At 40.2% G+C, this 12374-nt stretch overlaps 1 protein-coding gene across 1 annotated transcript in view; it reads right to left on the bottom strand.

The window, feature by feature from the left end:
• dmd (dystrophin) overlaps positions 1 to 12374 on the bottom strand; it is a 240174-nt gene that overhangs the window by 162297 nt on the left and 65503 nt on the right. The window contains exon 2 of the mRNA XM_026364224.1: positions 9276 to 9337. Within this exon, the coding sequence (XP_026220009.1) occupies positions 9276 to 9337 (62 nt within the window). The remainder of the gene's footprint in view (positions 1 to 9275; positions 9338 to 12374) is intronic.

Raw genomic sequence — 12374 nt, 5'->3', positions numbered from 1 at the left:
AAGATAAAATCTCTACTGTTTGTCCTCCGTCACCTATGTCACACACAAACCCACCGTCAACTATAAAAACAAAACAAAAGCGGGGATGTTTTAAGATGTCAGTTTCTGTAATTGAATTTTCTAACAGGTCCTCTCAGGTGGCGCAACAATAAATCACAGAGGAAAGATGACACAAAAGATGGGCCATAACCAGCACAATCTAATGTAAGGACAAGAGGAGTGTTAAAGAAAGACAGCGTGCGCTGGAGCGATTGAGTAAACAGCCGGCTGAAAAGGATCGCTCTGTACAAATTGCATTTCTTTCAGTCTGCCTGCCGACCGCTTGTCTTCATTCTAGAGGTGCATGGATTTCACTGAGATAACCGTCGACGTGACACGTTTAATAGTGGCATCTTGCTTTTCTTGGCAAGAGCTGGTGGCAAGTGAATGGCTGCTTTGTTTTCATAGTGACATCAGACATCACTTGTGTGACTTAATCGTTAATTGATTCACTGTGTTAGCATAATTACAGAATAATGGACGCTGCAAAGTTTTACTCCTTAGGACTTTAGTTGAAGACTATCTGTATGTGCTGTGTGCACTTAGTGATGTGTGTAAGCAAGGTCCAACTACCTTGGGCCCCCCTAAAACCCCCAGGTCCATATCTAATTGAATTAATATTTAATTAAAAACACTTAATTAAATTGTCACAAGCTAATTGAAGCAACAGCCAACCCAAGGAGAGGCTGTATTCCTGAAAAGAGGAGACTGTTGGTCTCTGTGGTAAAATCTATTTAAGATGTGTACTCTATTGTCTGTGCATACTGTTAGGGTGTTGGATGGTGTCCATGTTAAACACAGTCAGACTTTTAAGGCATAAGGATCCCAGATTTAAGTCTGCTCCCTTCGCTTTGTTTCTAATGTTTCTCCACCAGAGCCAGCCTCGGCATGTCTCATCATGGGAGGACACCAACAAGATGAATGTCATTGGCTTCATCACAGCATATACTGTACAGTACAGTGTATGTCTTATGAAGTACATACTGGATAGTGTTTGTGTATAGGACATTTTTAGTGATAGGGGGAAGTTGAGCCAACACTGCTGAGGCCCTGTGTGAGTTGCTGCTACATTATGGTAAATGTCATTGGTTTGATGTAACAATCAGGATAAAACATGCAGAGAGAGGGTACAGTTATTACTGTACCGTTACTTTAATAACCTCTGAAGTGTTTATTAGGTGTCCTCTCAGGAGAAATTATTGCTTGTCTGATGTTTCACTTCTTCCATTGTCACATATTGTAATTTCCCTCACTTTGTGGCAATTACTATATTGTAAGTGGTTAAATTAGATTACTGCGTTTTGAGAAGGCTAACAGCACAGCTAACCATTTGCTCTGTTATCTTCTCACAACAACGTTTTCTTCTTCGTTCGGCTCTGCATATGTAAAGAGACAGTTACTGCATTCACAAAGCTACTCATTATGTGATAGATATGAATTAACTAAATAAATAATCAAATAAAAAAAAAATACAGATGCTAAAATTGAGCGTCTTAAACAATAGGTGAAAAGATGAATTCATATGACAAATAGAAATAAGAACTTTAAAATAAGCATATGCTTATGAGTAAGTTAGTCATCTGGATTTATTCTACTTAAAGATAAGGATGCTAGGATTAGGTAGCAACACCACCTCAACAACCAGGCTATATGGCAATGAGCTGATTAAAGAGGCATCTGCTAATATAACCCACAACCAAACTATTGGGTTAACTAGGCCAGGTATCAACAGATGACAGACATCACCGGCCAAAGAGTGTGAAAGTATCACACCGTATCAGAACCAAGTGCCTCTGGGAAATTACTCATTTGAAAGCCGAGTTCATTCAACAGATGAAAAGTTAGAGACGAGGACTAATTAGCTGGGACCTTGAAGACTAGGCGTACTATAATTGTCTAAATCCACGCCTCAGTTCAGACCTCAGTTCTTGTAACAATACTAAAGCCCTCAAAAATTTAAACGCTAAACACGTTATTTTCTTAATGTAAAGGCTGCACACAAATGCAAGTGATAAGTCCTCTTACAGAAAACAGAGCAAATATCAGATTTCTGAGCTATTGTACATAATTTCCTGAAGCTTTCATCTTCAGCGGGACATCAAGAAGGTACTAAATAAATGGGATGGAGGGCAGCTGTTTGTCTAATGTGCAGAATGCATTTTTGCAGAACAGCTTTCAACCATTAAAAAACTAACAAAGACAGATTTTTCTGACAAGATGTAAACTGAGATGAGCTCCAGAGGTGATCTGCAATGCAGAATGCCATCTTCAATTTCACAGACAGAAAGCTGTAAAATATTTTTATGTTTAATTCATAACTCTGAGCACAGACACACACATACACAATGATTTTCCAGTCAAGGATATTGCTAATTGCCAGTTCTAGACAGACATTATTTTAAGCAACAGAATTAAACACAGTGTCTAGCGTGCATCTTTTACACCAGATGCTCTCATAGCTTCTAAACATGTTTTTCTAGATTAGGTGACGGAGTGCTAAGCCACAAGATTTCACACAGATTTCATGCTTTTGTTGTCCAACTTAAAGAACATGTCAAGTGTCTCCTACCTCAGGGTTTCAGTTTTATAGCCAATTAAAGGAAATAAAAGATGCTGGATGAAAATAAGGAAGAGAAGCTAATTGATTTGTGTCATCGGAAACTGTTTCCAAGAAGAAAAACAATCCCGCACTCATCTGCCAATACCTCAAGGTCAAGACACACAATAGCAATATATTTGCATAACCATGAGCAAAAGGAAGAAAATGTAGGATTGTGTGACCCTGGTTTTCTAAATCACCACGAGATAGCATTGCTGGAGGGTCCATAATGTTTATTTAGAGAAAAAAAGGAGAGGAAATCCAAAGCAAAACCACCACTAAAAGTAAGACTTGAGTGAGTCACTGATGATCTGTGCTTTACACTTGTACAACCATGCTGGACAGACAATCTCTTCAGTACACTCAAGCCTCTGAGTGACTTGATATTTCATGTAGGACTCAAGGAATGAAGATAGAAGTGAGAAAGTTTCAGCCGCATCGCACCTCTATACCATCACAGTAACAATAGCACATTGATATTTGCATGTGCTGGCACTCATCATCACTAGCGTTTGCAGCAGCATTAATAAACGCCAGCTGGTGAAATAGGATGCAATTAAAACACTGAACAAAACAAATCAGGAATATGAATTGTGACCATTTGGCATTCTATATTACTTTAGATATTACTTTGGTGGATAACGAGTTCTGCTCAATGCTTTCCAGTAGAACAGCCTCAGCTCTCCTATGTACAGCCTCTTGTACAGCTGGTAGCAATGCCAACATGGCAACAGTTGTGAAAATATTCCACTAAAAGCCAAAATGACCAACCACAGCGCAAGAGGACCACAAGGATCTATCCTCTGGCAGTTCATACAGAAAGGTTGTCTGGTGAAACCTGTGGACTGACCCATCATCCCTCAGCCAAAATCGAGGACGAGCTTCCCTTAACCGTGTTCCCTGTGCAGCCAGGTTTCTTATAATCTGATGAAGATGTTGACATGTTTACTTTCAAGTGGAAATGTTACACAGTGTCAGACCTAACTACACGCAGCACAACTTTAATTAGCATTTAGATTTAAAGCTGCTACAAGGTGATGCTAGTAGCTCTATCACTCAACAGAGTGTACGCTAAAGTGTTGAGACATGAATCACCAGAGCAAATGATCAGCCTACACGGACAAGTGGATCAGTCTGTGGGTCTGTATCCTTCAGTACCGGTGAGATGACAACAGAACAACTTCTAAAAAAAAAAACCCTCCATTTATTTAAAGGTGAAGCTGAAGGACAAGAGTGATATGAGTCTGATGGGTTGTACAGGCACTTGTCTGGATTTATTTCTTTGTAGTAAAACGAAGGTCAAGCTAAAAACTCTAAAATAAAATATTATCATAGTTTAGTCTCATTTCACCCTGGTGGCTCATGCATACTTTCTAAAGACTGTGCTCTTCCTTCAGGGTAATCAAACACTGCAGTCCAACTAACTTGAAACTGATGAAAATAGCCTGGACAAAAAGGATGGTATGCTTGAGCTAATATTTTGTTGCTCAAAATTTAGAGGCAATCACTGTGATTTTTGCAGCTCTCAGTGAGACTTCTGCAAAAGCTAGTTTGGTCCACTCTTTTGTTGCAGCATGTTTGAAGGGTGCCACCTCCAGACCGCATGTTTTCATGGATGTTCAATCAGGGCTCGTAAAAGGCCACTCAAGAATAGTCCAATGTCTAGTTCTTAGCCATTCTGTGAGCTGTGAGCTCTGGGTCGTGACCTGCAACTCAGACAGTTTTTTGACACCATGCAGGACAGTATCCCCCAGAGTTCATTCATGGTCCTGAGATTTTATTGTGTCCTGCTGTGCACCACACATATACTGTATGTAGCCTTTATTGATATGTTGTACACCTATTTAAGTCTCCCCTTGTCACAGCACACAAATCAAATCATAGCAGTTCTTCACTTCATCATATTTCCTCACACACTGTCCCTTTTTCCAAACAGAACCTCCAACCTGCCCCGTTGCAACTCATAGGGTACTTGATTACGTGGCCTTCATTAACAAGGCACTTTATCATGTTTTTCCACTTGTGGGGCTGTTTTATACAGATAAATCACATTTCCTTCCATTGAAACAGCACACACGAGGACACTTCAATCCACACTGTCACATATAGAGCCTCTCTATAGCGCACTCTGATTAGCTGTAGTTCTCTAGTTGTGCTGTTTTTTTACTTATAAGAGCCAAATCTCACACAGATACGTCTAAATAACAGCATTACAGGCACGTCACTAAATCTAAATACTAAAGTGTGATGATCCTGTGAGAATAGCCATGAGGCTGAGGACTCTGTATCCTTTCATTATCTTTCTATATCAGTGCGGCTATGGTGATTAGAGAAAAACAAGCTTGTATCATCAGCATAATGAGTAATGATAATACTTAAGACAGAATTCTTCCTGTGCTGCTAATACTTCCTCTCACATCGCCTCTCCTTTTCTCTGCCAGTCTCCAGCTTTATTGTCCTCTCTTGTCCCTTGTTCTCTCTCGTCTAACAACTTGTCCTGTTTTTGAGGATCTGAAAAACAGTGACAGTCAGGGTGTGAAATTAACACCAGTCACTTGACCAACGCTGCCCTCACCTCTCTTTTTAATCTGTTTCCGTCCATGTGTGACTGCACAGGATGGATTCATTTGTGCATTCATACCTTACTAAATATGTAATAATGCAACATAAAGTCTCAGTATGATTGACTTCTGGCACTCATGTGATTTTTCTGTTGAGCAATGACATCTCAAAAGTTCCATATGCTAAATCTGGAGCTCAGTGTCATAACACTGAAACTTCCTGCCACTAATGATCGTTCATTAGGGTTTTTACTGTGTTAAAGTCAGAAATGTTTTCTCTATAAATAGCCATCAGTGAATCCAGGATCAATGTTTCAACTTAGTCATTAGATTAAGGTCGACATAAAGGAAAATGACCGATTTATCTTCATCTAATTTAATAAATGTTGAATTTGTCAATCTGTGCTAAAAAAAATAAAAAGCTGGATTGGTGGATAGATTGATAAAAATGTTAAAGATGAGCAGTGATGGTTGACAAAGCAAGAGTAAGGTTGTGTTTAATTAAGTCTTCAGCTGGACCAGAGCTGAGAAGCTACTATCACAAGGATACGTTGTGCTAATGGTAGGATGTGTCTGATTGCATGGGACACATGGAGTGATACTCAGTAATCGTCAGACACCACAACTGAGGCTCACCTTATTGAATTTTTTATTCAGATCCTGTCACATGACAGCCTGACGGCCTGAGCTTTCTCGCTGTAGTTGCCAATAAACCAGTCCTGTAGTTCATTGGACATCATGGTTTTTCAGTAAAATAGATCAAATTCTGACTAAGAAACATGTCATTAGCTGTGGAAAACAGTACTTCAAAATAAAAGCGTTGTGGACTTTAATTGAACTATTTAGTCATCCTTTTTTTTTTTTATAAGCTTGATATATTTATGAGTCACATGTGACCCACCACCCACAGCACAGAACCACTGATTTAGTCTATTTCAGGACTGTTTAGGCATGAGGCCATTCTTCCAGGGAGCTGGTTGGTCATTGACTGTTGACATATTCTCATCTGATCCCCTGGAACGAACCTGATCCAGAACAGGATAGGTTACTATGGTGACACCAGAAAACCTAAACCCAAAGTTTGCTGACTAACAAATGAATGTCATCTGGAGGCACAGGCACAAACCTGCTCTGTGGGATGATAGAAGGCAAACTGGGAAGCATGGGAAACCTTTAACTGAGATATAAGTCAGGCTTAATAAAAATGAAAGCTTCAGAAAAGTCAATTTCACATGACATGATGCAGAGTACAGAGCGATGCTCTGGAATGGAATCAGCTGCTGATACTCTTCAATAAAGTAGCAGCTGTGGTAAATAAAAAAAAAAAAAACTGTCCCGCCCTGGTGACGGATCCTTATAGAACATCTTTTTATGGTTTGCTGAGTAGCAAATCACACTAACATCAGACACAACGCTGCTTGACTTCCAGCCATCTCTGCAGCCTTATTTTAAAATATATTCCTCACATCCATCATTACCAAACCTTCCATTTTCTACCATAACTCGTTCTCTCTGCATTCCTTCACCCTGCAGATCCTTGTCTCCTTTCCTCGCTGTATTCATTTTCTCCCTTCATATAATCTAACCCTCTCCTATCTGGTGTCTCACTGCCTCTTACTCTCCTGAGGCCTGTGTGTATATGTATGTGAGAAACTCATCTATCTAGGATGGGGTATCCATCATGCTTTGGTGAGTTTGGACGGATAAGGGGATATGCCTCTTTCTTCCTCACTGACCTCCTCCTCTTTTTCTTTTTCCATTTCCTCCTAACCCACCTCCAAATTTTCTCCGTCCTTATTCCCTCTCTTAGTCATGCTTGGAGTTGGTGGAGGGGAGAGGAGACGAGAAGGACTGAAGGGGAAGAGGGTGAAGAGAGAGAGAAGGGGAGAAGAAAGGAGAGCAGGTAAGAAGAAATGAGAATGGAAGTGAGGAGAGGAGACAAGGAAAGGAAAAGGAAGGAAAGGAAAGGAGGACCTCTCATCCAGCATGTCTGTTTTTTCTTTGGTTTTAATCATCTGGCTTAGATCAGACTGTGTTTCAATAGCTTTACACACACACACACACACACACACACACACATACTGTATGCACACATGCTCACCTTAGTCGCCATCACTATGGCAACGGCACACCTCTAGCGCCCTCGTAATCAACTTTGAAAATAGGAATAGGAGTGATGTGTTGGCACGCATCAAATACATACATCGCAAATAAACACACACAAACAGTGAAATGTAATTAGAATTAAATTCCAAACAAGTGATTCTGCGCCCGTGGGGGAGTGACTAACCGAGTCACGGGACAACACGCGCACCAGACAATCAACCAGCAAAAAGAAAAAGAGACATGCCAAAGTGCATTTTGGGAAAATGCTATTATTTTAAAATAATTCCAAAAGCAGCATGAAGAATCACAACAAAAAACAGCTACCTGGGAATTGTAAAATGTGCAACACAGTCCTGCCCGAGGGTTTTATCTTTATCCTAGCTGTACCGAACTGGCTCTCCAGAGAGAATGGACGTGGAGGGAATAACCTTTGTGTGCCTGAATTGCAGGCATAAAAGGAAATGCCTCGAAAATTGTCTGTGACTCTGAGAGACGAACAGAAAACAGCCCTAGATGAAAAGAGGTGAAAAAACACAAAATGAATCCTTTTCCCTGCTGTTCATTCAGGAGGAAACAAATGAAAAGAAAACAGAGGAGGAAATGAAGGACGAGAGGAAGTGTAGTCCATTTCCATGCTCAACTTCCTCACCCGTCTGCGGACAGTAACACACAAGATGAAACGTGAGAAAGAGGTTTTGGGTGATAACTTTTCCATTAGAATGCTATTATCAAAGCAATATTAGATTTAAGGCCTCAGCTACTAAAGAGGCAGAGTGGGCTCGGAGAGTGATTTCCAGCAAGCTACCTTATGTTAGCTACAGATGTTGAGTCATGTGTCTGCACATTGTCTTGGATGGCAATTAGCCAATTCCTCCTCACAGAACAGCTTCAGATGATTCCACTTCTTCAACAGCACTGCTTGGTAGAACTGTCTGTTGACCTATGTACTCATAGGATCTATGTGAGCATTGGATGTTAGAGTGCCCCTATCTATTATTATCTATTATCTAGTTTTAGGACTTCAATCTGCTAATGTTTTAGATCACAAACTTTCACGCTCCACAGACACTTGGAGCCCACGCTCTAGTCATCACAATGTTTTTACAAACATGGTAGTTTGGTAAGAAAATCTAACATTAATAACCTTAGACATGTAGACAACTGTATATCACACACTAACCTCATGTAAGACAATCCATGATTGAGTTAAAGATATCATTAGTTCCGATATCAGCAGAGCAGAGAGGGTTAACTGCTGTAGAAAACTAAAAACAGATAACAAAAAGAAAACAGAAACCGATAAAGGGTAGGGAAAAGCCTGGAGCGCCCTGGTAGCCGGATGGTTACAATGCACACCACATAACCACCCAGCTTAGCTTGAACTGAGGACATTTTTTCATGTCATGCCCACTCTTTCGCTCCTAATTTCCTGTCTGTCTCGTCACTGCTAATAAATAAGACTAAAGTGCCAATAAAAGGTTGAGAAAATGTCTTTAGAATAGAGCACTGGTGAGTGATATGGATGAAAATAAAGTCACAATGAGGTTTTACACGACATTTTAATGGAAGTGTGAGGTTGGAATCTTTTAAAATTAAACTATCCAAAGCGACTTACAAGTGAGATACAGGGTAGGCGTAAGGTGGTCTTGCCTAAGGACCCCTTCTGGAGGTAGTACACAGCCGGGATTCAAACACCAGTCTCTCACATGGACGACGATGATCTTACCACTACACTAATGTGGCATTAATGTGATTTGTCTTTATACACACACATTAAAATCTGCACCCAACCTCACCTGCCTAATGGTAGATATTTCTATTCCACCCCTTGTTCTCTACAGTACATATGATGTACAGTGTGTAATCAATAGTTAGAGAATCTGTCAGTGTATACATGAATACATGAAACAGAGGATATACCGCTGTGAACGGGTTGATAATGGAATAATGAAAGCAGGAAGTGGTCTTACCTTAGCCAACTGTGAGTTTACCCATTTTGTGAAAGTCTTCTTCTGAACGTCTTCTCTTTCATCTAGAAGAAGAGAGAAGACAGAGTTGGTCAGGAAAAAGAAGCAGTACATAGAGATCTGTGTGTGTGTGTGTGTGTGTGTGTGTGTGTGTGTGTGTGTGTGTGTGTGTGTGTGTGTGTGTGTGTGTGTGATGATAGTACGGGGTCATGTCAGCCATATGGGAGCAGTTCAAAAGGCAGAACACACACACACACTTTCAGAAAACCACTATAAACCAGACTGATTGACAGTTTAACCATGTGCAACTGTGCCTCTTTGGATATCTGTATTCACACACACATGCACGCGCACACACATAAAAAACACAAGTGGTGCTTAGCATGATAAGAGGCTCCTCTAATCTTGCTCAGGGCTAATTGCCACTTACAGGCCTTCACCACCTGGCTGTCGCCATCACATGACAAACTGGAGTGAGTCGGCACAATTTCCACTGTTCCACATTCAACTGAAAGGAAAAAAGCAGCATATGTAGTGTCGACTGAAAAAGTGACTCAGCGACCCAGAAATTAGAGTTTGCCTCTGTATTCCTGAATGTATTTTAATTTGGTTCTGTCAATCATTTAGTGAGAGTAGGTGTTATTACTTTTTATCCAAGTCTCATTTTGGAATTAACCCCATTCGGTGAACAATTTGCTCCATTACATAACTACCTAATACCACACTTTGAAGTCCACAGATTGTACCAGAAACCTTTTGCAATAGAAAGATTAATCCTTCAGCCTCAACGGTGCCCTGAACATTAGTGTGTGTAAAGTAAAATGCTTAACGATAAAGCACAAACAACTTCTAAAATGCTTTCATGTGTGATATCAGGAGGTAAACCGCACTAGAGTGTACGGTCGTGCCAGCAGCTTGGTGGAATTAGCAAATTAGATTTTTGTGTTTCTTTTATTTTGAGGACTTTCAAATTTCCATATTATATCAAGATTTGGGAGGAAAAGTTTCCTGTTCTACCCTGTATTTATCTTTGTGTGATTTTCTGTTATATTGGTCAGTTCGTTTAGTCCATGTCAAACCTGACTAAAGCTACTACACGGGCTGTAGACTCTAAGTCCCGTTCGACCGACGACAGTCAGGATAACCTTTAAAAAGAACAACAAATGTGGACGTCCCTCAAGCATCAGTGAGAAAATGATTCACTTCATTCTGAGAACAAGATTTGGTGGGAATATGAGCTGCCTTGCAGTCCACCGTCATGATCTCTGTGAAATGTCAACTTTCTCAGGAACAATCTGCTTTCACAGCTTGATGACCGGGCATGTTCCGGTTTAATCGGTGTTCAAGTTCTCAAATCCACAGAGAGCAGCAGCGGGGTTTTTCAACTGAGAAACACATCTGTCAAGTATAGTTAAAAAGTAAAATAACCAGATTTGATGCCTTTTTTTGTCTTTATTGACATTAAGAAATGTATCGTGGAAACCATTTAATTTCCCTTAACTTAAAATGATGAGGACCACATAAACAAGCTGCTATTTGTCAAACAGGGGACAAATTAAGATACTGAATGATTTTCATGTGTGTGAACAAATGATACATGTTTTTGTTTTTTAATTTGTAGCAGAACAACATATTGTGGCCTGTGACATCTATTACAATATGATCACTTATAACAACACCTCTTCTCCACCCCTCTCGTTTGACTGGAATATGGGTCGCTTCCCATTACTATGGATAATAAATTACACTCTCATCCTGAAAAAGAACATCAGGTTAAATATTGTACCAGCCCAGTTAACAGTACTCTTTGAGTCTGTGTGGGTGTGTGTGTGTTTGTGTGTGTTGACACCAGCCACGCACTGACTAATGGAGCTGATAATGAAACTTCTCCATTAATTAAAAGGTCCCACGTTGAACTGTGCATTGTAGTGAGACGCTGGACACACATACGCACACGCACACACAAAAGTACGCGGTTTCATACGCACACACATTCACACACATGTATCTAGTGTGAGATAATAGCAGGCTAAGCGGTGAAGCATGAATGAAGTAGCAGCATGTAGCAGACAATCTGACCTAAAGCAGGTAATTCATCCACATCTGTGTACTGTCCGTGTGTGAGTGTGAGTGTGTGTGTGTGTGTGTGTGTGTGTGTGTGTGTGTGTGTGTCACCTTTTCCCATGATGCCTGATCTTGATTAGTTTCTTTCTGCATTAATGGCTGAGAGTGTAATGTGCCCATCTGAGTTAAGTGAATGTGTGTGTGTGTGTGTGTGTGTGTGTGTGTGTGTGTGTGTGTGTGTGTGTGTGTGTGTGTGTGTATTATCTTTGTGTGCAGGATCATTTTTGCCAATTTTACAAACCAGAAAGCCATCACTGTCTCCATGGCTAAATTATTTAATTCTATTTTATCATGTTTTATGATTATAGATGTGAAACATTGGAAACCTGGTTATTAAGTGTGCACATAATTCAAACGTGATGATTATGATAATTCTGTGCAGGTAGTAGGGTGCCCGTTGTTCTAGTTCATTAAAAAAAAAAAAAAAAAAACAGCAGAATCTGTAGTAGTTTGAATAACATTTGAAAAAGGTTATTTTTTAATTTAATTATTATTTGCTTTGGGTGTTAAAAAATAAACAAAATATGACCAACTCCTTCATTTCCACTGTCATTACATTTTAATAGAGATACACAGAGCCAGTTCTGTGGTTTGGTATCAGAGCCAAGCCAGAAAAATCTGAATGGAACAGCACTGGCTCTAATAAAACTGACCACAATATTTATCTAGCATCTTTCAGCAGTCGTTTCAGCTGTCATTAATGAAGTCTATACTCAGCCAAAGATTGTTTGTTAGAGAAGATGCTCCACTCTGTAACACCTCTGAAACCATATGGACTGTTTCTGTGGCTCCAGAAAATCCAACAGAGTAATACATCTTCAGTCTAGTGCAGGGGTGGCCAATCCTGGACCTTGAGGGCCACTGACCTACTTGTTTTCCAGCTATCCCTTTCCTGCCCACTGTTTATTACCTGGCCCGGGTATGTTTCGCCAGTAGAAGCTCTAAGGCTGGTTGGAAAATAAGCTGGACCCCTGTTCT

Source organism: Anabas testudineus, chromosome 2 (assembly GCF_900324465.2).
Source record: "Anabas testudineus chromosome 2, fAnaTes1.2, whole genome shotgun sequence".
In the NCBI taxonomy this organism is placed as follows: Eukaryota; Metazoa; Chordata; class Actinopteri; order Anabantiformes; family Anabantidae; genus Anabas; species Anabas testudineus.
Note: the sequence above shows the minus strand (reverse complement) of the source record. Positions and strands in the feature narration are given on the sequence as shown.